Source organism: Podarcis raffonei, chromosome Z (assembly GCF_027172205.1).
Source record: "Podarcis raffonei isolate rPodRaf1 chromosome Z, rPodRaf1.pri, whole genome shotgun sequence".
In the NCBI taxonomy this organism is placed as follows: domain Eukaryota; kingdom Metazoa; phylum Chordata; class Lepidosauria; order Squamata; family Lacertidae; genus Podarcis; species Podarcis raffonei.
Genome location: NC_070621.1, coordinates 4,246,697 through 4,274,073, shown reverse-complemented (window position 1 = coordinate 4,274,073; position 27,377 = coordinate 4,246,697). Strand labels below are relative to the sequence as shown.

Here is a 27,377-nt window from a genome sequence, read left to right as displayed (position 1 = left end):
AGTAACAGCTGTTGGGCAGTGGAATGGACTATCTCAGAAGGTGGTGGGCTCTTCCTCATTTTAGTTTTTTTTTTTTGCTAGCTGTTATTCCTGCATTGTAGGGGCATGGAAAAGATGACCCTATGGATCTCTTCCAACTCTACAGTGTTGATTCTAAGTTCTCTGGCCTGGACCTTCTGTACACTGACTGGCAGCCGCTATACAGGGTATCAGAATGCGGCAGCTAGACTGGTAACTGGGAGCGGACGCCAAGACCATATAACACTGGTCCTGAAAGATCTTCATTGACTCCCAGTACGTTTCCGAGCACAGTTCAAAGTGTTGGTGCTGACCTTTAAAGCCCTAAATGGCCTTAGTCCAGTATACCTGAAGGAGCGTCTCTACCCCTATCGTTCAGCCTGGACACTGAGGTCCAGCGCCGAGGGCCTTCTGGCAGTTCCTTCACTGCAAGAAGCCAAGTTACAGGGAACCAGGCAGAGGGCCTTCTCGGTAGTGGCACCGGCCCTGTGGAATGCCCTCCCACCAGATGTCAAAGAAAACAACAACTACCAGACTTTAAGAAGACATCTGAAGGCAGCCCTATTTAGGGAAACTTTTAATGCTTGATGCATTATTATATTTTAATATTTTGTTGGAAGCTGCCCAGAGTGGCTGGGGAAGCCCAGCCAGATGGGTGGGGTATAAATAATAAATTATCATCATCATCATCATCATCATCATCATCATCATTAGGCAGGGTCTCTGCAACCTGCCTGGAGATGCTGAGGACTGAGTCTGAGACCTTTGCATGTGAAACAAATGCTTTTGAAAGTCACAAGTGCAGGGGTTTGTTCTGTGCAGCTGAAAAAAAGGAGGTGAGGAAAAGATGCTGAATAGGCCCCTCTGTGTGTGTGTTTCTGTGTGTCTGTGTAGGCGGGTGTTGTGCAATGACAGAGGAAATGTGAGCAAAATAGAAAGCAAGAGAAGTAGGGGGAGGGTGTGGGAAAGGAAGGGAGGCTCAGTGCGGAAGGGAAAGCTTGATGAACGTTTACAACTTTTTGCACACTTCTCCTTCTAGCAGCACCCTGCCAGAAGAAGAACCTGAAAGATGGCTGAAAGCCAGAAGAAAGGAGGAGGCTTTAAAAGTAAGTAGCCAGCAAAACAGCACAGATTTGGACTCTGATGCTTGCTTAAATCTGAGTGCCTTGGAGGCTGAGCCTGCAGAAGACATCAGGAAAGAGGGGTTGTGCAGGAGGTGTGCAGGGGTCGCTTCTCCCCAAACCTGTGTGGTGGCTAAGTTGCCAACTTTCCCCCACCCACCAATAGGGCTCCTGTGCTTTTGAAAACCAGTGCATGGCATATGGAAATCAACAAGAGAAGTTTTCACCCATCCTGGAAACACTTGCTGCACCTGTTGCATTTTCACCTGTTTAAAGGCACAGGACTCCTGAAAAGCGGCTCTGAAACAAGAAAAGGCTGCATGAACGTAGGAATCTGCTTTATACGGAGCCTGACCACTGGTCCATCTAGTTCAGCCTTACCTACACCATGAGTGTCCCGTGTGACACCTAAATTCTGCTGCTTATGGCTCCCATCATCCCTTTCCTACTGGGGGTGATAAGGTCTGGAGTCCAGGAACATCTGGACAGCACCTGGTCTACACTGACTAGCGGAGGCTCTCCAGGTTTTCAGATGAGGCTCAGGGACTGAACCTCGCAATTTCTGCTGGCAACACAGGTGCTCTGTCACTGAGTTGCACTTATTAAGGTTCCAGTCCTCATCAGGGCTGATGTAAATATGAACAAAGGAAGGCTGCTTTATACCAAATCAAACCAGAGCCAGTCTAGTAGACTAGTGTTGTCTTCCCTGACTGGCAGTGGCTGCCCAGGGTTTTAGACGGAGAAGGAGATTTATCGGCTCCACCTGAAAATGCTGGAGATTGAAACGGGGGACCTTTTGCATGCAACACTTTTGCTCTGCAGCTGAGCTGCAGTCCTTCTGTGAGAGGCGAGCCCATACTGTTTTGGGGCTATTGCAAATGTAACTCGAGCGAACTCATTGTATTTGACATGAGCAGGTGTCAGCTGCTAGCTCAAGAGACGATGCACAGGGGTCTGATGCCTTCATCTAGGAAGTGGGTAGATAATATATGAGCTGTTGCTTGCTTTCTTACAGTGGTCTAGATGCACCACCACACACAGCTGACAGTCTCCACATTATGTCCGGTGGGGCGGGGCGGACAATGCATCCATGTCACTGTTAGAAAGCAGCACACGCTACAGCTCAGATATTATCTACCCACGCCCTGGATGAAGTAGCATCTCAGTCCACTGGACCTCATTGAGACAAAACTCCGCAGCAGGTTCCTGTGTGCCTTATGCTACTTTCAGTGCCTTTCATTTTTTGGGGAGTGGGGGGGGGACATTTCCTGCTTCCTGCTTTAATGTGTGATCTACTTTTTGGAGTTAAAGTTTTTTGAACTCCATCAGAACAAACAGCAGATATAGTGCTGTGCAGATTTTGCAATAAACAGACAACAAATCCCTAAAGCTTCTTTGCCCAGGCAACCCACATTCTGCACCTAATAAAAGCAGACCCTCCAAGTGCTCCTATTTTCCCGGGACAGTCCTGGGTTTACAGAAGCCGTCCCAGTTTCTGGTTTGACCCAGGATGTCCCGCTTATCCTTAGGACACCCCTATTTTCATTGGAGAAATGTTGGGGAATAATGCAACCCCCAAACCAAATAAATAAGTAACTATGCAACCTTTTATAAGACGTCTGTTGGCAGTCCTGTGTAGGGATTTGTTTTTCATGTTTAATGGGTGTCATATAAATGATAAAATTATTATAATGGAATAGGATGCTGCTATTTTCATTGGAGAAATGTTGGAGGGCATTTAAAAGTTGGCATGTACTGTGCCGGCAAGGGCAGAATTATGTGCACTTGCACAAGGCGTAAGAGCAAAGAAGCATGTTGCAGCCCAGCCTCAGCCTTCAAAAATTGATCCACCTCCGCTCCCTTTCAGTTTTTACCAGGTTTTATTGCCCTGCTCTTTCAAGGCTGTCTTGAGCTTCTTGAGGACTAGAAACTACATAATGGGGCTGATCAGAGCAGAAGCTTTAAAGACACTGAATTGTAGTCCCAAGGGCACCACTTTCTGTAGAAATGCTGATCCCCTTAGCACAGATTGCACCCAGCAGCTGGTAGGAGGTGGAAGATGTTAAGATGCAATTACCGGAATAGCTAGCATGGAAAGAGACAGGGGTGCAGTTAATGGTTTATGGGGAAGGACGGGAGTCCCTTTTTAGAAGACAGTATGCATCTCTTCATGGCCTGCTGCACCTGGGGGGCTCCTCCTGCTCCTCCTGCTGACCCCCCTACCAAACACCTGCCCTGAGGCACAGCAGCTGCACTCGATGCCTCTGAACATCACTGCGGAGACTGAAGGAGTCACTCCTCATGACTATATCGGCATGTAATCAGTTGTTCTCTGCAGCTGGGCCAAGAACCACACTTTTCCTTCGCAGCTGTTTGTGTTTTGCTGTGAGAAGAGGGAGGGCAGCGACAGCAGGTGTCCCTTTGCATAGATGAGGCTGGTTGGCCTGGAAATTTCTTCCCAGCCTTCCCTGAGGGATTGTTTATGCCTGTGTCTCCACCCGACACAAACCAGTTTAACAGCCCCCCCCACCCGATCTCTCATCTCTTGCCAGTTTGGTCTCCCTTCTTAGGCTTCTTGACTCTGGTATCTCTCTTGCCAGTGTGGCAGGCCCAGCTGAGTTCAGGGTGGAATGAAGCAAGCACTTCATGCCAGCAAGAGAATCACATTTATTTTACTGTTTCTGTACAAACAACCCCAAAACACACATCCCCATAAGTAGAAAACTAGCATGGGAATGAACAGTGTGTTTAATTATTTACTTGCAGGGAGGTTTTTGAAATGTAGGGGATCAGTGGCGGAGGGACCCTGCTGTGGTGCAATTGTTCAGTGTGCCTGGCTGCTGGTTCAAGTCCACCCAGGGACGGCATTGGGCAGGATTCCTGCACTGCAGGGGGTTGAAATAGATGACCCTCAGAGTCCCTTCCAACTCTTATCATTCTATGATTCCCTTCCTGCAGTCAGAAACAACACAAGTCATTCTACCACTTTAGGATTCTAATTCACTAGGAGGAATGAACAGACTGTCCCTGGTAAATAGGGAGAGTTAGTACAGTATATGAAATTGTGTTGTGGTCTTGTATATCCCCAAACATTGGTTTATTGCATTTCATATCCTACCTTTCTTCCCAAGAGCGCAACGTGGCATGTAAACTTCTCCCACCTTTCCCCATGTTTCATTCGTTCTGCCCAGACACTGCGGTCCAGCGCCGAGGGCCTTCTGGCGGTTCCCTCGCTGTGAGAAGCCAAGGTACAGGGAACCAGGCAGAGGGCCTTCTCGGTAGTGGCGCCCTCCCACCAGATGTCAAAGAGAAAAACAACTACCAGACCTTTAGAAGACGTCTGAAGGCAGCCCTGTTTAGGGAAGCTTTTAATGTTTATTAGGTTATTGTATTTTAGTGTTCTGTTGGAAGCCGCCCAGAGTGGCTGGGGAAACCCAGCCAGATGGGCAGGGTATAAATAATAAATTATAATTATAATCCTCACAACAACCCTGTGATGTAAGTTAGGCTGAACGATAACAACTGGTCCAAGTTCACCCAATATGCCACACTGCGTTAAAACAATACAAGTGTTAGTATTTTTTTTAATTAAAATGTTAACAAATGTTATGGGGAGGATCCTATTGCTCTCAAGAGCAGATGTGCTGAAATCAATGGCCATGGCTAACTTAATTGATTTTGGTAGGTCTACTCTGAGTGGGCTTACTTGGATACAACTGAGAGCGGTGGGGCCCGTTTCACTGCTTGAGGCGAAACAGGAAGTCCCAGCCACTGCCACCACCCTGTGCCCTGCTGGGTGGCACCAAATTCAGGCAAGATCGCACCCAAATCTCACCCAGAATAAGAGCCAGTGGCAGTGGTGCTTCCCTGCCAGTGATGGCGGTGGTGGGGCAGACCGCAGGAATGCCACCTGGGGGCATGGGCATAGCCAGCAGGGCAACTGCCTTCCTAAATCAAGGAAATAAATAAAAATACTTATTTCGGTAAAAAATAATTCAGTTCTGCCCCCCTAACATAAAGCCTGCTCCCCTAACATCCCCTAATCCTGGCTATGCCTGTGTTTGGGGGGCTGCCTCACCCTGCCAAATGGCTGGGCCACCTCTGCCCCTTCCTTAAACCCTGGGGAGCTGCTGACAGTCAGTGTAGACAGTACTGACCTAGACAAACCCCAATGGCCTGACTCAGTATAAGGCAGTTTCCTAGGTCATTTGCTTCCCACGTTGCTATGACATGGACCCTGGTCTCCCAGGTTCTAATTGGTCCAAGGTGACCTAGGAAACTTTGAATGTGAGTCTTCCAAACCTCAATCCTAGTCTGATATTCTCATTGGCACTAACTAATACAGTGGTGCCTCAGGTTACATACGCTTCAGGTTACAGACTCCGCTAACCCAGAAATAGTGCTTCAGGTTAAGAACTTTGCTTCAGGATGAGAACAGAAATCGTGCTCGGGCGGCGCGGCAGCAGCAGGAGGCCCCATTAACTAAAATGGTTGAAATATACTCAGAGTCGCAAAGTGATTTCATGCTCTTTATTCAGCTCATAGTGGTGAGGAGGAATGAAAGTCCCCTCAAAGTATCTGCTTTATATACATTATTTACACAATGGGCTGCACATGATTGGCTAATTCCGGAATTCTACTGTAAGCCAATCAGGTTGTGGATTCACTTCTATCTGGAGCATGATTGGGTAGTTCCTGCCAACCAATCATACTGCTGCATTGTTCTAGGACCAATCAGACTGCTGCATTCTGAATCCTATTGTTCTAGGACCAATCAGACTGCTGCCTTTTGGATCCTATTGTTCTAGGACCAATCAGACTTCTGCAGTTTGGATCCTATTCAACTCAGTACATAACAATGGTGCTTCAGGTTAAGAACAGTTTCAAGTTAAGAACGGACCTCCGGAACGAATTAAGTACTTAACTTGAGGTACCACTGTACAGAATCTTATGGAATGTGCCCTCTCAAAACCACCAACTGTCTCCTTGTTTTGCTTTCTCCCAGAATTATTTAGGTTTAAAGGATTTGGGAGCTTGAGTAGCATTCCACGGACGTTCACCTTGCGGCGTGTCTCTGTTGCTCCCAGCACTCCACAGGCCCCTGGAGGGGGGCTCCTGTCCTCAAATGGCTTCTTGGCAACCACCATTGAAAGCACGCAGGACGACTTGAATACTGTTCCCAAAAGTCCGTCCCCATACGCTCGGTCATGCGACATGTACAGCCACATGGGGACTATGCCAAGGGGCAGCTCCAGGAAGTCGAAGGCTAAGGCCAAAGACAAAGGCATGCCCAAGGAGAAGGATCAAGATGCAGGGTCACAAATTGGCCTGGCACCTGTTCCCCACAAAAACTCTCCTTTCGTAGCTAAGGAAGCAAAGCAGAAGCAAAAATTGCCCCCATCCAAAGCCGACCACAGTCAGGCCCACACCCAATATGTGAGGCCCACCACCATGGTCAACTCCTCCAACTCTTTTCCAGAGCACAGGCAAGCTTCTGCTGCAGGACTCCCAAAGGAAACAGTGAGGAGAAAGGAGGACTTTCTTCAGGTGCCTGGGAAGTCCTCCTCCAAGAGAGCGCAGGGCGACTTGAATCCTGCACCCAAAAGCCCATCGCCGCATGCCCGCTCATGCGATATGTCCAGCCACGTGGGGACCATTCCACGAAGCAGTTCTGGAAAGTTGAGGGGAAAGGCCAAAGGCAAAGGGGCCCCTCAGGAGGCTGAGCCAACCACCGCCCCAGAGCCCAGCTTGATAGCTGTGGCACCTTCTCCCAGAAATGATGCTCCTATGATAGCTGTGGACACAGAGCAGAAAGCAAAAATGCCCCCATCTGAACCCAAACACAGCCAGGCCCCCTCCGAAACCATGAGGCAGGCTGTCGCGATCAACACCTCAGACTCTCTTCCGGAGCCCAGGCAGACTCCTGAGGGACCCAAAGAGAAGACGAAGAGGAACAAGCAGGACTCTCCCCATGTGCCCAGGAAGCTCAGCTCTGAAACTGTGCAGGACGACTTGAATACTGTGCCAAAGAGCCCGTCCCTGTATGCCTGCTCAGGCGATATGTACAGCCACATGGGGACCTTGCCAAGAGCCAACTGTGGGTGGTCAGTGAGGTGTGAGCAGGATTCTGTTCAGGTCCCTCGAAAAGCTGTCAGTATGGAAGCTCCCAAAGAACCTATCCTGTCTGGAGGGCGAGCGCCTGGAGAGGAAGCCCTTCAAGAACACTTAGACAAGAGGTAAGACAAGAGAAATAATCTGTGGCTGAAGAACTGCATTCAAGGAACAGCGTTGGTGTGAACACAGCAGCTCTCAGGTTGTATTTCTCTTGGATAGGGGCTGCCAAAGTGGCTCCTTCTAGATGCGACTGGCTTCTGTCTCTCATCAGCCCCAGCCAGCATGGCCAATAACAGGATTGTGGGAGTTGTAGCCCAAAAACACCTAGGGGCACTACATTGGCTAGCCCTGTTGTGGGGCAAAACAGGCAGGTAACCTCCAAAGGCAGAAAGTGCTGTTTGAAAGCTCATCATACACTCAGATAATAGGGAAGGGGCCTAGTTTTTGCAGGTCTTTTTCCTGGCTTTAGAAGTGGGCACTCTTCCAATATCAGGATGCAGTAGATTAGATCTTAGCGTGTGTGTCCGCAGTGGCACACCTACATTGCATGCTGTGTTTTTGAATGCTGTAGTTCAGTTTTTGTGAGTCTGTGGTGCATTCAGTTCACTCCTTTGCTGTTTCCCTGAGAACAGAATATTACTTAAGATGGGAGCTGCCATGTTTGTTGTTACAGTTTTTGTGCTGTACAGTGGTACCTCTGGTTGCAAACAGGATCCGTTCCGGAGGCCCATTCACAACATGAAAGGAACGCAACCCGCAGCAGTGCATCTGCACATGCGCAGGTTGCGATTTGCCACTTCTGCACATGCGCGTCATGGCATTTTGCATGTCTGCGCATGCGCGAGCAGCGAAACCCGGAAGTAACCCTTTCTGGTACTTCCGGGTCGCCACGGGATGCAACCTGAAAAAACATAAAATGAAGCAAACGTAACATGAGGTATGACTGTACATGTTTAAAGCATGGGGTGGCAGTAATTTTTTCTTCTCAAAAGTGGGCACAGGTGAGGAAAGCTGAACCTCTTCCCCACCTTCCTTCCCTTCCCATCCATCACCTCAGACGTTTTCCTTTCAGGCCAGCTCTCATAGTGGAAAACTGCCTCAGAGGTCGGGAGGTGATGGGGAGGAGACACCCAAACCTCTTTTATTATAAAAACCAAGGGAATGAGTCCCCTGCCCATACATGCACGTCTGTCACTGGTGGAGAAGCAGCACAGTGGCACCAATTTTCGGCAAAATCTCACCAAAATTGCAAGAAATCCTGAGCACTCTGAAATATTTCAACTAACACTGGAGCCACTTCTGTTGGTGCAGGTGGCGTGCTTGGGGAGCCGCCGCCCTGGGGGTTTCAGCTGCCTGTGGCAGCCCCCTCAATCCGTTTAATGGCTTAGCTTGCTCTGGAACTAAGTGGCATAAACTGGAAGTAGAATATAAAACTGGGGGAAAGGTACTGATTAGGAGCCAATCCCTCCAGATACCAATGGCATATATTTGAAGGAACTGTGTGAGAATTGGCTGGTATAGACAGGGCCGTCTTAAGCATATCCAGTGCTGTGGTGCAAAGATCCCTCCGGCACACCCCCTGGCAACTGCAAAACAAGGGAGGGGGTGGTGGGAAATGTCCTCTGCCTCCCCCACCGCCCCAATCCCAGGCGTGGTGGCGGCAATCAAGCAGGAAAATGTGCTGGCGGACATGTGCAGTAGGAAGACAATGACCAGGAGCAGGGCCATCTTTAGCAGATGCAGAAGCTTTCTTAAGCCTCTGCAGGGATCGCTCTCCTCCCGCGGAGGCTTGGGAAGTAAGCTGCACGCCCGCCAGCCATATTGTTGGCGGGGCGCAGCCGGTGGGCGTGCAGGGAATGGGGAAGCTGCCGGCAAAGCCGCACATCTCCCCTACTTGCTAGGGTGCCCCAAGAGGCCAGTGCCCTGGCACAATGAACCGCTAACACCAATGGGGAAGATGGCTCTGGGTACAGATTAATGTGCTCATAAAAGATGGGTAAGGGACATAGCTCAGTAGCAGAGAACATGCTTTGCCTGCAAAAGCTGTCAGGTTCAATCCCTGAGGCAGGGCTGGGAGACGCCCCAGCTGAAACCCTGGATCACTGCTGGCAATCAGGGTTGACAGTGCTAAGCTGGGCAGACCATTGCTGTGACTTGGTATACTTGACTTGGTCCCTACATGATGGAAACAGAGTTAACATCAGGGCTGGCTTTTCTTTATTTCAAACTGCCCTTCATCAAAACAGATTCTGTGGTGGTGTGTAAGACAACAGAGATAATATTTTTGGTAGTGTGTAGAATGTGGATTTCTTATCATTCATGCCCAGATGTCAGATTATGAGACAAATAAGGACCGTGCATCCTGAAGCCAGAGTTGTGAGTGCTTCTGTAATGCTTATCATGAGCCGGGAATCGCAAATGTTATTCACTGCAGATTCAGGGGCCAAGCTTATTCTGTGTGATTTCTGGATGGTTCTTATTTTCTACATAACTGACTGTAAGAGGCAGGCGTGTGACAATGGTGTGTCCAGACTCATTTGTGATTTGTGCTTTGTGCGTATTCATTTTGCACAAGGTTTGTGCAGAGGTCACATGATGTCTGCTCTTCATCAAGCATTCAGTGTTCCATGCTCTAGTAACTTTCAGATTGGATTGTTGCAGTGCACTCTGCATGGAGCTATCCTTGAGGACAACTCAGAAACTTCAACTGGATTAAAATGCAGTGGCTAGATCAGGGGTCCCCAAACTAAGGCCCGCGGGCCGGATAAGGCCCAAGGGACTTGTTTAACTGCCCCACGGCGACCCTCGCCACTCGCCCTGTCTTACTGGTGCTGCACTGCGTGGCTGCCCACTTCCAGGTTGGAGGAGCACTGGATATAGCTTGTGCACATGCGCAACCGTTATTTGCGCATGCGCAGGTGTTATTTCTGGTGCACATCTGGGTTGGAGGAGGCCCACGCACTGGTCCGAGCCACAGTAAGTTTGCTGACCTCTGGGCTAGATTATTGGCTTGAGCTCCCTTTAGAACCCATAGAACCCTGTTCTAAAACAGCGGCATTGACTACCAATTGAGTTCCATGCCCAGTTTAAGGTGCTCCTGTTAGTGCTTAAAGCCCTAAATGACTAAAGCCCCAAATACCTGAAAGACTGCCTCCTTCTCTGCAGTTTCTCCCCGGTTTTAAGATCAACAGAGGGAACCCTCTTGGTTGGTCCACCTCCCTTGGAAGTCTGGGGTTAGATGGAATTCCCGGTGTGAGAGATGTGTCTGTCTTCTTCACAATACAGCTTCCCGTGAATACTGAACACACACCTTTACCCTGGTGTTTGGATCTGAGATGTGCCTTTTCAGGGACTGCCCTATTCCTGTAATTGTAATTATGTTTTAATTGTTCTTAATTTTGAATTTTAAGTTGTTGTAACCTTCCCCTGGACCAGCAGGTGAAGGGAGGTAATAAATTTGATAAGGAGGAAGATTATGGTAATTTTTCCTGATTTGTTTGCATGAATGTTTGTATGCCTCCCCACCAATCAATTATTATTCAGCATTTTGAGTTCATTTCCCCATCCCATTCATAACCAGAAAAAGTTTTGGTTTTTTCTGGGGTTTTTTTTAAAAAAAGATTGATTTATCATGGATAGGGTCGTCAGGGGATTTTGACAGAAAAAAGAGCGGGCATTGTTGGTGTTTGCTTGTTTGTCCCATGTCTGGAAGGAAAGTAGTCCAGTGAATATGATCCATGGTCACTGTTTTCTGTCATCATAATGATATGCCCGTTAATTGCTCCCCCATTTGCATTATGTTTCCTTTGCAGTGAAATGAATAGTGTGGAATAATATAGTTATAACATAGTTAATTATGCAATCAATTACATAAAATTTCACCATAGTGAACAGAGAGACGAATAACGTAGTTTTTTGTTGTTGTCAGAAGCCAAACTGCAGCAGAAACAGAAACAATGGCATGTGCAGCAAATATGAATGGAAATTTATGCCTTCTTGCATCCCTAGTTATGCCAGAGTGCTTTGATATATTTTAATTGCACAAGCTTAAATTTAACTGTGCAAAGTTGTGTGTGTGTGTGTGTGTGTGTGTGTGTGTTTAAAAGGGGTGAGAAGGGGCAGGAGATGCAGGGACCCCTGCTCACCCCCTAACAACACCCATTACTTTTTAATACGCTCCTGTCCTGCAGCAAACTATCATGACATGCCCCTTTCTAACAGCTCTCTCAGATATACATACAGAGAGACAGACAGCTTGAGGTTTGTTTTCTCAGGCGGTTCATGTTATGGAAAAGCCTCCACGCAGGCAGCAGATGCCAGAAGTGTGCTAATGAAGAGGAATTTCTCTCAGTTCTCAGGCCTCTGCTTGGCTCTGCATTCCAGGGAGGGAGGGAGGAAGGAAGGACATGGGCTTTGGGGAGGAGAGACAGAGACCAAGAGGGAGGGACTCCTGTTCACACTTCCACAAGTTCACTGCCGGCAGAGCGAGAGACCAGAGCGGCTGAGAAACCTGCGCGGTCAAGACAGTGAGGGAGAAAAGCATATTTTCCTCTCCAGGTTCAACAGCACAGGACAGATGATGACAGAAGTGGGCAGGCGATATCACACCAGGTAAGTAAGACCAGCCATCCTGAGAAGGAAGAGGGAGTTGGTCAGACTTGGAATATAGGAACATGGGAAGCTGCCTTATGGACCTCTTCCACTTGTCATTGTCCACACGGACCGGCAAAATCCCTCCAGCATTTATAGCGGAAAAGGGCCTTTCCTAGTCCTACCCAGAGATGCTGGGGATTCAAGGCATATTGGGCATGCAAAGCATGTGGTCTGGCTGCCACCGAGCTACGTAGCACCCCCACTTAGTGACATAGGCAACTGCGTTCCTGTTTGCCCTGCATCCAGTGCGCTCCCACCACTGGCTTAAGAAGATGTATATATACAATGTTAGTTGCAGCCCATATCTATCCTGTTTTCGTTGTTTTTTTAAAATGAATTTTGATGCATTTCCCCACAATTCAGTTTCACTCTGAACTGGACAAAAGAACAACCTAGTTGTGTTTAAAGCCAGGAATATAACCCGAGTCAGACCACTGTCCCACCTAGCTCAACATCGTCTTCTGTTCTACTCCGGGTTGCAACAGCTCTCTAAAGTTTCCAACAGAGGTCTCTTCTACAGAGGCCACAGACTGAACTTGCAAAGTATTTGGGCTGCTGTACCAGTGAGCTTCCGCCTGTCCCCATTTATACAGACTGCCTCCGCTTTTCAGCTGTATCAGGAAGGACAATAAAGTTTTCTGGCATATTCGAGACTGATCTGTGGTGGCATAAACATTACCAGGCAAAAGTCTACTTTGTCGGAGGCGTTTGTAGAATATTAATGCCCACACTTAACTTTGCTCTCAGGGTAGAAAAGTGGCAATGGTTGAGAAAAAGAGGAATTTTGTGTAGGTATACTTCTCAATCTGAAGGTCAAAGGTCTTGGTTTGGCAAAACTGGCAGAGTGGGAACATGTCCGCCCTAAATGAAGGCACCACATTGTGCGAGAGAGTTGTGGGTTCCTGACTTCCACCCTTCCTTAATCTTGGGATATGTGTGGATAATGTTTTTTCTTACAAGGTTTGGATGGGATGGATGTCTAATAGCTGGATAAGATGTAAATCTGGATTCTTTGAAAAGTGATGTGTATATGTGATGCATAAAGATGGATAGATACAGCTCTGCCTATTATGGAGGAATGGTTGATAAAACTATTGGACTTACTGTAGCTGAAATGGCAAAGTTAACATGTTTAATTAGATAAAAATCATTATTGACATTTATTAAGAATTGGAAATTTCTTTTGGACTTTTCATGTGAAAGAGAAAATGAACTTGGATTTTAAGATTGAAAAAATACTGGCTTATAAAAAATAGAATAGCTGAATGTTAATGGGTAAATACTGTATTTAGCTGACAGCCAGAATTGGATTTTTTTTTTTTTTATCTTTTCCCATTTCCTTCTCTCTCTCTCTCTCTCTCTCTCTCTCTCTCTCCTCTTCTCTTCTCTTCTCTTCTCCCCCCCCCCTTCTCTTTGTTCCTGTTCCCTTTTATATTAGATTTTTAAAGTATTTATTTTATTCTGGTGTATTATAAAAAGATACTTTGTATTGGGTATGAACTTTTGTATATCTTTTGATAAGTGTCACTGAAAATGGACCTTAAAAAGTGATGTTGTAGACATGTTGTTGGTCCTTTTGTGCGTCCCAAATTGGTCTTTGGTCGTAATCTGGGGACTCAGCTGGATTGGTAAAGAAAAAGCCATATGAAAAACAATAACATAATTTTATTAATCTAGATTTCCAAGGCAGCCTACAAAAGAGACCCATAAAACAAATATAAAACAGATCAGAAACATCAGAAACGAAAGCAGTTATCGTAGCGATTTATATGTGTTGTATATGCGATAGAACACTGTGCCACCAGATGGCACTGTGGAGTCCAATCTTTCCCTACCAGATTTCCCTGTTTATATTTACAACGCGTTTCACTGAAATGCTTCTTTCATGTGTCTAGATCAGGGGTCAGCAAACTTTTTCAGCAGGGGGCCGGTCCACCGTCCCTCAGACCTTGTGGAGGGCCAGACTATATGGGGGGGGGGGAATGAATGAATTTCTGTGCACCACAAATAACCCAGAGATGCATTTTAAACAAAAGCACACATTCTACCCATGTAAAAACACCAGGCAGGCCCCACAAATAACCCAGAGGTGCATTTTAAATAAAAGGACACATTCTACTCATGTAAAAACACACTGATTCCCAGACCACCCGTGGGCCGGATTGAGAAGGCGATTGGGCCGCATCCAGCCCACAGGCCTTAGGTTTCCCACCCCTGGTCTAGATCCAGCTTGGGTTATGCCTAAATGTAACTGTTAAATATGTAGCATTAAGTGTCTTATGTGTGGGCTGACTCATTGTGGGTCATTCACCAGAGGTAGAATTCTAATGCAATCCAGGTGAAATTCGCCACTTCTAAGTCCCATGAAAAGCAGTGGGACCTAAGCTAGCAGCCACTAACTTCACCCACCCACTCCAATAGGACTCCTGTCATGCAGCTAACATTTCACTGGCTCACAGCCATTTCTTTTTCCAGCAGAGACAGTTTGTACACTGGAGTCACCAAGCTGCTGAGTAATAAAGCAGTGAAAGATGGAGTGAGGTGCATTCGTGAGTCAGCTAATCTTTTGCACACCGGTTTTAGCTGCATGTTGGGCTGATGTTAGTGAGCAGCGTGCATAGCTGAGCAGTGTTCCCATGTAGGATTTTGCGCACTAACACCATATAGCTGAGTTTTCCTCCCAAAGATCTATTACAACCTATGGGCTGAGGAAGCTGTTAGATCTGTAGTTGTTATTGGATTCTCAGTTCATGCTGGGCCAGGTGGGAGTGGCTCTTGAGTTTTTTGTGGCCCCTTAAGGACATCCAAACTCACCCCGCTAGGTAAGGTTGAGTAGTGGAGGGTGTTGCCTAGTTTCTGTGGTATCCAGGAGTGCCAACTTGGCCCCAGGGTGCCCAGGGCTGTGGGTGCCATGCAGCGTGTGTGGCCCTGGCACTGAAATTTGTGGGTGCTTGGCACCCAGGGTCCCAGGGAGTTGGCACCTATGGTGGCATCTTCCTACCATTATCAGTCTTCTGGTTTAGATTCTCTACTAAGTTTTTGAGGAAGTGCAGACTTCCTAGAAACAGGGGCAGAAAGTCACTAAGTTAAACTAAGCTCCTGCCCTGAAGGGAGGTATACTGTTTCCTCCTTAGCCAGCTTATCTTCACACCATCATCAGGTAAGATCTGTGCGAAGCTGCAGTGTCACCATAAAGTGCAATACTGTACATTTAAAATTTACATGGGGATGAATCAAGAATTGTAGAGTTGGAAGGAACCATGAAGGTCTAGTTCAACCCCCTGTAATGCTGGAATCTTTTGCCCAATGTGGGGTTCAAACCCACAACTCTGAGATGAAGGGTCTCATGCTGTACTGACTGAGCTACTCTCACTCCTATTTAAGACCTATTCATTATTGTTATGTATTTCCATATTGAATATGAAGAACTGACGCTTAGCTTGTGGTTTACCGTAACTGAGAACTGAACTACATGAATAATTGCAAATACAACATCTGGAACCCTGTGAAGGTAAACACAGGTATTGTACTTCAGTGTGGGGGAGGGGGAGCTGCAGCAGAAAGATGGCAGAAGCATTAAGCAAAAGAGTTAAGCACTCATTCTTCCCACGCCAGCACCTCTTCTCAGCTCTAAGTCAGCTGTTCCTTGAAGGAAGGGGACCGTGGGAGTTTTGCTGTGCACACTTGTGTGTAATGTGTAGCTTTCTTTAGCTGCTCAGTGGTTCTTCAGCCACATTGCATGGGGGAAGCTGTAGCAGGAGCAGGGCAGCAGAATATTTCTGAAGATAGTTGGTACAAAGGTGAAAGAGGGTTTTATTAAACGCTCTCAATTTAATAGAACCTTCAGTTGTCCTTCTGTTGTGCATTTGTGATGGTTTGTGCTCATCATGATAGTATTGCGCTAGATTGATCCGACTTTTCTCTCTTGCGCACGCAGAGGTTTGGGGGTTGATAGACTGCTTCATTTCCAATCAGTGCATGCCCTGTCATTTCCTACTGAAATCCTGTAACTTTTCATACCACAAATGTTCTAGGTTGTTGCTCTTGTTCTGTCACAAGACTTTTTGGGGGCTATGGCCATTTCCAGGATTCTTTTGGTGAAGCCATGGCTCGGGTTAAGAACTTCAGGATGAGAACAGAAGAGCTTCAGGATGAGAACAGAAATCATGCGGCAGCAGTGGGAGGCCCCATTAGCTAAAGTGGTCTTCAGGTTAAGAACAGTTTCAGGTTAGGAACAGATCTCCAGAACAAATTAAGTTCTTAACCCGAGGTACCACTGTATCTAGCCCTTGTGGGCATTATCTTTTTAAGCTGGTTCTGGGGACTCTGAGCCAGATCAGGGCTATCGCTCAGGGGTATTTTTATCCACAGCAGATAGCAGGTATTTGGCAGTTGGTTCCAGTTAAAGCCCGCTGACTCACCCAGTTCCCTAGTGCCACAGTCCCAATTCACCTCCCTCCCCAGTGCTGGTAATTTGATTTTGAAAAATCACTCACAGGAACGTTAACCTTTTCCTTTCCCTGCTCCTCTTTCTCTGCCTTGTCCTCCTCCTTGCAGCCCAACTGCCTGCCCTTTCCCAGCCATCTAGGGGGCTATATTTGTGCTTTTCCTTTGAGACTTTGTGCTGCTGGCTCCCTTAAGGCCAGCTCTCTCTCTCTCTTTCCCCCTTTCCCTCTCGCATAACCTTAAGGCTTGATAAAGAAATGTGCTGATGTTGGGCTGGGGGAACTGACCCACCTTTTCATCTCAAGACCGTTTGGGGTTTCCCTTCCACCAACGGCTGAGTGGCTGAAGAATCTCTCTGTATGTGTGTGTCTGTGTGCTTCAAACTTTTTTAAAAATACATGAGTCTGAGTCAGAGAAAGAAAGAGATCGGTTGTGAAGGGCAAGAGAGAGCTAAGAGTCTGTAGGTTGCTATTTGAAAGATGCAGGAGGGAGAGTAAAACTTGAAAGTTAAACCTCCACGCGGCTAAATCCAGTTTACCCTCTGTAATCAAAAGACACGCACATTGGGTTTGGTTTTTTTAAAGTTAGTCCCCTTCATGAGTGGCACTGAACACTGCCTTTTTTGTCTGAAATGTGCTAACCTGCTTGACAACGCTGTTGTGAGGATTGCATGAAGGCCCCCAGCCAGCATGGCCAGTGGTCAGAGATTACAGGAGTTGCGGAAGGCCATGGGTACCCCCTCCCTGAGCGAAATGTTTGCAAAACAAAAGACTTTTCTCCAGGAACAATATTGTGATATGTTCTTGGAATATGGGGAATCTTTTGGACATAGGCACTTTCTCTAAACCTTGGCATCTCTTATTCTTGAAGACAAGACTAAACACAGTGATGTTATCAGTTAGCAGCTACATACAACCCTCTCACCCGGACTCTCTAGGGTTCGTCTCTAAACTCCCATCCCAATGCTTCCTGTAAGGAAATGTCTCTAAATTACTGCAATCGCTACACAGCCTTTCTCACAAAACTTTCTCACAAGAGGTTTCTTCCATTTTTGCCAAGTCATTATGGCAGATAATTTCTCTAGGAACTTTCTAGCATGGAAAATTGCTCTTATGATTCTCAGCTACAGTTCATCCCTTGTTTTCATTCAGTATTTGCTGGTCCTAAAGCAAAACAGGGCCCTTTCAGATAAACAGGTTGTTGTTTTTATCTCAGTAACACAAAATTGTTACTCTGCTCTGTGTAGACCTTGCATTACCCCAACATTAGTTGTGCAGTGCTTTGTAAAAGCAGGAGTGCTTGATCATGGATCTGCTGCCAGGTTTTAAAGGTGGAGTCTTTCCTCAACTGGGACCTCTATCACACTCCTGCCTGATGGAGAGGTCTCAATTCCAAGGGAGGGACAGAAGCCCCTGACAAGTTATTAGATATGAGAAGGAAGAGGTCTAAACTTCAAACAGTATGCTGGGACAAGTGGTTCATTCCACTTGCAGTTGTAATCTACACCTCCAACCAGAAAATGGCTTTCAGAGACGGATCATGCACAACTTCTTAAAAGGCAGGTTTATTTTTATTTATTTACTTTTAGTTTATATGCACAATAATAGGCTGCTTTTTGTGGCACAGTCAACCCAAGGCAGCTTACAGCAGTACAGAAAAAATATGCACCCATCTCCCTGATGGTTCCAATGAAACAGCTTCATTTAGGCCAGGGATCAGCAACATTTTTCAGCCGTGGGCCGGTCCACTGTCCCTCAGACCATGTGGTGGGCCTGACTATATTTTGAAGGGGAAAAAAATGAACGGATTCCTATGCCCCACAAATAACCCAGACTTGCATTTTAAATAACAGCACACATTATACTCATGTAAAAACACCAGGCAGGCCCCACAAATAACCCAGAGATGCATTTTAATAAAAGGACACATTCTTCTCATGTAAAAACACGTTGATTCCGGGCTGTCCGCGGGCTGGATTGAGAAGGCGATTGGGCCGCATCCAGCCCACAGGCCTTAGTTTGCCTACCCATGATTTAGGCAGTCTTATTGCAGCTGGAAAATGCCTTCCACGTGTTGCAGTCATGCATCACACATCCACATTTACCTTTGCTCTGTGCTTTCTAGGCACAGGTCTGGGTTTTCCATGTCTGAGCTGTTGCTTTTTTTTACCACTGAATCATAGCAAATGGCAGTCTGGGGATAACCCAATTGCTGTTTGCTCCGAATTAGCAGTAAAACAATTTTTTCCCTACCGAAAGAGCCAGGACAGGAGCAAAAAAAAAAAGCCCTGCTTGGATGCAGACATGGAAAGCTCAGACCTGTGCTTAGAAACATGGCACAAAAAGAAGCGTGGACGAGCCTTTATTCATGCCCATTTATTTCAGTGGGACTACTCTGAGCAAGCTTAACATTAGGTTCACCCACACCCTAGCTTTCACTTGTTGCATTTGTTTCGGAAGGAAGGGAAACAAAGGAGTCCCAGTCAGCCTCTCTTTTCACCCCCCCCCAACCAACACCCCCCCCCAACCAAGTGTTCTCACACTTAAAACCGATGGCTCTCCCCCAATCCCTGCCACTTCAGTTCAGATATGGAAGAGCTCTCAGAAAACTGCACAGGTTTTCACATTCTTGCCCAGCTCCACACCTGAGCTTCCAAAAGGGCCCAGGCAGGGCCATAACAACTTGGCCAGCTGGTGCTCCCAGGCTGCAGAGCCTCCTTCCAAACAGAGTACTGGAATTTATCCCAGGCACTTTGACCGGCTGCAAAAAAAAAGAGAGAGAAAGTTTAGTTTCATTCAAGAATCCCACGGGCCATTCATTCGCATGACTCCCTGAACATTGCCACAAGCCGGCCTCATCTCAGGATGAAGTCACAGCCAAAGACATCTGCTTACAGTTAGGAGACGGAAAGGGTTATTTATAGTATTTTCATTCTTCCCTTGTGGCAACTGAGTGGAAGTCCAAGTTGCGGGGGGGGGGGGGGCTCACTGGTACTTAAGATGTAACTGTTGCATTTCACAAGCTGAGGGGCCTTGCGCCTTTACAGGGAGTTCCTTAAGACCGTCTTAAATTCTGTTCCCCAGTTGCTCTCATGCTCCCAATTTCCTGCCTAGAGCCCTCACTCCCTCCTGCCCTGGAATTTTTCTCATGGTTCTCCCCAGTTGCTGTCCTTGCAGCGTGTGAAACAAATTCCCCCCACCAGACAGCTGGCAGGCTATGAAAGAGGAGGCTCTAAACCAAATGGTGCTTCAGAAAGCCCGTATTTAGAGTGAATCCTGTGAAAATCAGTCCTTTGAAGATGGCAATCACAGCCACCTCCAATATGTTTTTTCCAGTCCCGTCATGAGCTTGTGTTGTGCATTCAACGCTCTGAAACCACAGTGTACTGGGCAGCCCGCCATGCCATTCTCACATTAATTCTGTGCGAGAAGTTTGCAAATAGGTGCACTGTCAAGAGTTCACAGGGAGGATCTTGCCCTGAAGCAGTGACTTGGCAGGGTGGCAATCTGCCCTCGGTATCTGCCCACAGAGGAGGTAGCTAGATTAGAAGCTATAATGTGCTTATGGTAATGTATAGGAAGTTTAAGTAGGAATACAACACATCTTGCCCTAGTGGGGAAGACTGTGACCAGGTGAGCTGAGTGCCTGCTGAATATGCTGTCCCTCAGATGCCAATGGTTGATGGGCAAATCTCCTCCTGCTGTCGGTTCTTTGGGTTCTTTACCCTTAAAATGGATTTTGATTCAACAGCCTTTCCAAGGACTGTCCTTTGCAAAATAGGACACATGGCTACCCTAGACTAAAGTAAAAGGTAAAGGACCCCTGGACGGTTAGGTCCAGTCAAAGGTGACTGGGGATGCAGCGCTCATCTTGCTTTCAGGCCAAGGAAGCCAGTGTTTGTGCTTTCTGGGTCATGTGGCCAGCATGACTAAACCGCTTCTGGCACAACAGGGCACCATGACGGAAACCTGAGCGCCCGGAAACGACGTTTACCTTCCTGCCGCAGCGGTACCTATTTATCTACTTGCACTGGTATGCTTTTGAACTGCTAGGTTGTCAGGAGCTGGGACAGAGCAACAGGAGCTCACCCCATCACGGGGATTCAAACTGTCAACCCTCTGAGGCTCTGTGGTTTAGACCACAGTGCCACCTGCATCCTAAACTATAATCCTATGCTCAAATATTTGATTTGAATTTGTTTGTTTTTTAGACATGGGCATGTATATTTTAAGAATCCCAAAGTCAAAAGATATGCTCTGGGTGTTATTGCTGTAGTAATCATAAAAACTGACCGGTATATTTATCTTCTAAGAAAGATAAGATGGTGCAATCTTTTATATTTAAACATCAGGTGCATTTGTGCCTGACAAACTGTCCGTGTCCACTTGGCTTTCTGATGGGCAGGGATCTCTCCAATTTCAACCTCATTTCAAAAGTTGCTTTTGCAGCTTTAGTGCCTAGTGTTTCCCTGTTCCCTGGAAGCAGACATCCCTTGCTTCCATCTGAGTGTTCAGCTCCATTCAAAGCAAAAGCAAAAAGTGGTATTGGGCGTGAAGATAAATGCGCATCCACACGTGTGCTTGTTCCAAGAGGCTCTCGATCAAGGATGCAATGGTTGCTGTTTTTAAAAGGCACAACTGTGCCAACCTTTGTTGCCGGTCGTAAACAGATCACCTCTTGTTCTCAGAGTTTAGTCTTTATATATAATCATAGGATGCCTTGGAAGTACTGTAATCTAATCCACCCCCTGATGAAAACCAGGGATCTTGCAACCACAGCGCCCCAGTAAAAGAAACCTCTCAACCACCCATGTTCCCCAGCTGAGCATCTTTTACTGTGAAGGAAGCTCTTCCTGATGTTTAGCCGTAACCTGCTTCCCTGCGAAGAAATTAGTCCGTGATGAGGTGCAGTGGGGCTGAGAGCAGCCACCCTTTGGCCCCAGCAAGCGTGAATGGAGGCCTTGTCTGGCTCCTGACCCCAAGATCCGGTGAGTTATTTTCAGTCATCTTCACCAACCACCCTTTTCCGCCCTGCAAGGTGTTCCTTCATGTTCCCGCCATTCGGGAACATTTCAGGGAAACAGATGGGAGGAGGGCTGAGCAGGACAGGAAGGGCCAGCGGAAACATGTGCATCTAGATCTGTGTGCTCCAAGCTTCCTCCCCATTCCCAAGTGAAGCTGGGAAAAACAAAAAAACACCCAATGCTGAGTCAAAATATGCGTCACCCAGGGACCAGTAACACTAAACGTTGCTTCAGTGCAACTGTTTATGAGCAGTTTAGGCCAACGGGATGGAAGAACCTGTCACTTTCAGTTGCTCACTGTCTCTAAGTGCCCAAGTCTTAAACTGAAACCATCATATTTCTGCATCAGTTTGTGATTTGTTTGTTTTTAAGCCCTCATAGAAACTCGACAGCGTCTTAGTGCACGTTTCTTGTAGTATACACTATGTTGTTGTTGTTGTTGTTGGAGGAGTTCTTCACAAAATTTGGAAATGTGTAGATTTCAAGGACAGAAATCTGTCCTTGTTTTGGGTAAATTACCCATTGTTTTGGGTAAATTACAGTCATACCTTGGGATAAATATTCTTCAGGATAAGTATTTTCAGGTTGCGCTCCGCGATGACCCAGAAGTAACGGAGCACATTACTTCCGGGTTTTGCTGCTCGTGCATGCGCAGATGCTCAAAATGACATAATGCGCAGAAGCGCCGAAACGCGACTCGCGTGCACACACTGACGTGTTTTACGTTCTATTCAGGATGCGAACGGGGCTCCGGAACGAATCCCGTTTGCAACCCGAGGTGCCACTGTAAAAGTAAAATGTGAAAGGAACAGGATTTGTCCTCGGTTCATGGAGAAGGAGCAGGCTTTAGGGGAAGAACTGTAGCTCAGTGACAAAACATCTGCTGTGCACACAGACTTCAGTCCCCAGCAGCACCTCCAGGGAGGGCTGGGAAAGATTCCCTGTCTGGAACCCCAGGGAGCTGCTGCCAGTCAGTGCAGACAGTACTGAGCATTGTGTCTGACTGAGTGTATGTGATGTCTGACTGAGACATCACATGCTTCCTGTGATTTGAACCCTGGTCTCCCTGTTCTAGTCTTGTCACTCTAGCCTTATAAACAAGTCAGACAATTGCGCCATCTAGCTCAATATTGTCTGCACTGACTGCTAGTAGCTAGACCTGGGTGATACATTACCCAGGACTGGCATGATGGCTGTTTCACCTGGCACTATATTGCGAGTGAAACTGCCATTGCTCCTGAGTCCCTCTGCCACCAGAGCCCAGTGCGCTGAGGGAAAAACAAGCTGCAGCTGGGTGCTGGAGACAGAGGGACTTCCCTCGCAATATAGTGCTGGGTGAAACCACCATCACACCCTGGTCATCATACAACTGAGGGAGGAACAAGGTATATTGGGGCCAGGGCCTATGGAGCTTGTTCCCAGGAGGAAGAGGCAGCCTGTCTGCCCACACCAAAGCGGCAGTGGCCCAAGCCCACTGAAATATACTCAGAGTCGAGAGTGGATTTCATGCTCTTTATTCAGCTCATCGTGGTGAGGAGGAATGGAAGTTCCCCCAAAATATCTGCTTTATATACATTATTTACACAATGGGCCCCACGTGATTGGCTAATTCCGGGATTCTCCTGTAGGCCAATCAGGTTGTGGATTCACTTCCACCTGGAGCTGGATTGGGTGGCTCCTGTGGACCAACCATACTGCTGCATTGTTCTAGGACCAATCAGACTGCTGCATTCTGAATCCTATTGTTCTAGGACCAATCAGACTGCTGCATTTTGGATCTTATTCAACAGTACATAACAGCCACTGTGCAAACAGCTGCCTCAGCTGCCATCATATCACGGGTGGGGCACCTCTTCCTCTGCCCTTGTGAAGGCAGCCTTGTGAACGGAGCGCTTGACTACTGCTGCGTGGCTGCCTTCGCCTGGGAGGGTGAAGCTCCCAGTGGGAGGATCAAGCTGCATCGGTCCCGGCCCTGCAAGGCACCGGGATGAAGCCACCTTAGTTTGCTCAGTGGGAACAGTGGTGATTTCAACCCAGCGTCTTATGGGGCTGGGGCCAATGTAGCTTGTTTCTTCCTCCCTTTCAACATCACAGTGTATCACCAGATTGCCAGATTATGATGTTTGGCTGGTGATACGCTGTTGGCTGTTGGGAAGCTGACATTGCCCAGGCCTAGTAGTAGTTCTCCAGGATTTCAGAGAAACCCTCTCTCCCAGCCCTATCTGGAGACCCTATGGATTGAGCATGGCACCTTTGGCATGCAAAGTGGATAGACGGCCCTTCTCTAAGCCTTACCATCCTCCATTAATTTGTTTTGTCCACTTTTAGACCTTTTACAGTTGGTGGCCATCGCTACGTTTTGTGGTACTGAAGGCCACTGTGTGGAGGCGTATCTTTATTCTACCTGTTCCTAGTCTGCTAACATTCAGCCGTCTTTTGAGGTCCCCATGTGGTTCTGGCGTTATCAGGATGGAAAACCTTTCTCTATCCACTTATTTCAAACCTATGCATAATCTTGTAAACCTCTACCATACCCACATTTTCTTCCAAACAAACTCTGAACATCATAAGCATAGGGAAGTTGCTCCCTTGTTGCTCTGCCTTTTTCCACGCCTTTCTCAGCTCTACAATATCGTTTTGGAGATGAGCTGAGGATGGCCTTCTCATTTGTCACCACACAACAGCAGCACTGGTCCCATTAAATCCCTGAAGTTTTCTCCCATGCAAGAGAGGTAACCGTTTGACTGCCCATTTCCCCTGCTGGAGGGAGGGCTCACAAGCAGCTGTTGTGGCCTCGGCTGAACTCACCAAGGCCAGGATGTGTAGGCATTAATCCCGCTCCCTTTTGATTCCAAGTTGCATTTGACGCAAGTTCTTGCAAAAAACAGCCTTAAATTCCAGGGAGCTGAGGCTGGGTGATGGCCGTTCTTGCTCCACTAAGCCAAGTGACCTCTGTGGGTCTGTGGATTCTGGAGTACTGGATGCAAGTGCTAAGCATAAGAATACAAGAAGAGCCTGTTGGATCAGGCCAATGGCTCATCTGGTCCAGCATCCTGTTCTCAGGACCTGAGCACAAATGCCTTCAGTTTTGATCTTGGCTTGGTTCCAGAGGAAAACACAGATACAACAACCACAACAACAACAACAATTTATTAATATTTATACCCCACCCATCCGGCTGGGTTTCCCCAGCCACTCTGGACAGCTCCCAACAGATTAAAAGCAGAATAAAACATCAAACATTAAAAACTTCCCTAAACAGGGCTGCCTTCAGATGTCTTCTAAAAGTCATAGTTGTTTATTTCATTGACATCTGATGGGAGGGCGTTCCACAGGGTGGGCGCCACCACCGAGAAGGCCCTCTGCCTGGTTCCCTGCTTCACTTCTTGCAGCGAGGGAACCGCCAGAAGGCCCTCTGAGCTGGACCTCAGTGTCTGGTTGAACAATGGGGGTGGCGATGCTCCTTCAAGTATTCTGGACTGAGGCCTTTTAGGGCTTTAAAGATCAGCACCAACACTTTGAATTGTGCTCAGAAACGTACTGGGAGCCAATGCAGGTTTTTCAAGACCAGTGTTATGTGGTCTCGGCGGCTGCTCCCAGTCACCAATCATACTGTCATCAAAGTGCTCCAGAAATGGCAGGGGGCAGCTATTTAGTGAAAAGGCAAGCTAAGAGATCCTGTCCTTGCTGTGCCTGATATGAATGGTCCTTGCAGGGCTGGATCAATACATTTTGCTGCCTGAAGTATGAAATGGCACCCTCCCATTCCACATATAGTTGCAGTACAGACTGGCAGTTGCATCCACACTGTGGAGGGATAGCCTTCTTTACCAGACCCAAGGGCAGCAGCCTGTCTTAGTGGGTTCAGGACAGGTCTCATAGCACATCCAGCTTGTCCTACAAAATCTCGTTGCTGTTCCTTGTCCTCCCAGCATCTGCCACTTGAGGTGGCTGCCACACTCTGCCTGGTTCCTGGAACAAGGATGACCAGGTCCAGCTCTAGTTTTCAGAGGGCCCTTGCGCTAGGCACCCCTCATGGGCCACCTTCCCTCAGGGAGCTCGTCTCTTCCCCAGCTGTTGCTCTTCCTGCTCATTCCAGTCACAGAGCCAATGAAGCAAGCAGGCCAAGTCTTCCATTTATTCTTTTGGTGTATTTATGTTCTGCTTTTCTCCCAAGCTGGGATGCAAGACGGCTCCCAACATTTTGAAATGTAATTATAAAATAAAATGTAATGACAACACGCTAGTTAAAAAGAATATGTCACACACATTTAGAACTATATGGTTAATGTATGGTTTGCCCAGTGGCCATCATCACCTGCACCTTCATCTCCAAAGGCCTGTCTGCCTGCCAGCAGAAGGATAACAAGGAGGGAGCCAGCCTAGCCTTTGATGGGAGGGAATTCCTCTATCTGGGTCCCTCTCTCATGACACCACCAGTTGTGGCTCTGATGTTGATGGAACCAAGGAAAGGTGCTCACCCAAGGATCTTAGCATCTGGGCAGGTTTGGGCAGGGAGATATGATTGTTCAAGTAACCTGTTCCCAAACCACATAAAGGTCATAACCAGCACTTTGAATGGCTCCCAGAAATGGACAGTAGCCCGTGAAGTTATTTTAACAGAGGAGTAACATGTTCCCTGTAACTGGCCCCAGTCAGCAGTATGGCTGCAGCATACTTGAGTAGCAGAACCTGCCAAACCCTTTGCAAAGGCAACCCCACATAGCTCATGTCACAGTAGTCCTACAAGGGCGTGTAACGAGGGCATGCGTCACCATGGCCAGATCAGGCATTCTACTGGTCCCACCCCATGGAAAAGGGGGATAGATGCAGTGGGGTCTGCTGGGCTATGGGTCCTCAGCAGATGCCTGGCCATGGTGTCTCTTGGCACCAGCCATCAGGAAAACAGCAGTCCACAGGGCACAGCTACTGGGGGTAGAATTTACTACGGCCAATCCTGCTCTGGGACCTTTCAGCTTTGGTGTTCTGTCCTTTCAGCCTTAATTCCTCTCCAATCCTCTTAGTGATGTTAAGACCAGTTTCTGGAAAGATCGGGCACTTGGATAGAGTCAGGTAGCTCTGGGAGGTTCACACAACTATGTTGTCGTTCTTGCTGTATTTAAGAAGCGGCTTAACTGAGCTTTGCCCTGCATTGAGACAATCCTCTAACAAAGCCAGTCCCTTCATCAGCCTGCTTCCTTCTCCAAAATTTGAAAAGTGCAGAGGTAATTAAAGGCAACTAAACACAGGACTTTTTTAGTAGAATTGGCCAGGATATGGACTCCTGATCCAAACCTAATTTGCAAATGAAGTTTGGTGATCCAGACCACTTACAGTCCCACCTTCTCTTGGTTTTCCTTCTCAGAGCTCCCAACTTGCCAATGCCATCATCATGGTTTTAAACACAGGGTGATAGAAGTTCAACAAGCATGCACAAAATTTTAAGGTGTGGTATTGCTAGGGGATAGCCAAGGATACCTAAGACCAGCTCTTTTGCAAGATCTATTGATCTTTCCCTGCTTTCTTTAATCTTAAATTTAAAAAAGAAGCTTTGCTTAAAAGTCAGCTTTCCCTCTGAAAGTCAGCCTAAGTTTGCATCATGCATAGGAATTAACATCTGCAAATATAGGGTTGCCATATGTCTGGAATATGGCAGTCAAAATTATTATTATTATAAAAGCAGTGTCTGGGTGGAAATCGCTAAAAATGTCCGGGAAAATTTGGATTATGACAACTCATGTTGGAAGTCTAGAGTTTGCTCAAAAAATAGTTCAATAACTTCATTTTTCTTTTTCTTTTTTGCTCAACAACTTTCGGCAAAATTAAGAAAAGCTCAACAACTTTTGTGTCCTGACTTTCATTTTTTTAAATATGGCAACCCTAGCAAAATGTGTCATGGACTTCTGTGAAGCACCTGGCCCTGGTGTTTAGCCAAAAAGGCCCCTTAAGTGGCTTACAAAAAACAGTATTAAGACAGCCCATGAAATCAGGCTCACAATTTT

The 27,377-nt window shown here is 47.1% G+C and overlaps 1 protein-coding gene and 1 long non-coding RNA gene across 3 annotated transcripts in view; one reads left to right on the top strand and one right to left on the bottom strand.

Annotated features, from left to right (window-relative positions):
* The first annotated feature begins 1,023 nt into the window (after window positions 1-1,023).
* The window catches only part of SH2D3C (SH2 domain containing 3C), a 74,887-nt gene continuing 48,533 nt past the window's right edge, over window positions 1,024-27,377 (top strand). Inside the window, exons 1-2 of one of the 2 annotated variants that reach the window (XM_053373625.1) lie at window positions 1,024-1,124; window positions 6,145-7,375. In XM_053373625.1, coding sequence (XP_053229600.1) covers window positions 1,088-1,124; window positions 6,145-7,375 — 1,268 coding nt within the window. In that variant the 5' untranslated portion in view covers window positions 1,024-1,087. Of the gene's footprint in view, window positions 1,125-6,144; window positions 7,376-11,694; window positions 11,865-27,377 lie in introns of those variants that run through there. The other variant, XM_053373626.1, reaches the window with a different exon arrangement.
* Window positions 11,509-16,714, bottom strand: LOC128406327 (uncharacterized). The gene is made up of 2 exons (XR_008328465.1): window positions 16,644-16,714; window positions 11,509-11,883 (listed from the first exon to the last, which is right to left on the bottom strand). It is a non-coding gene; the product is annotated as an uncharacterized LOC128406327 (long non-coding RNA).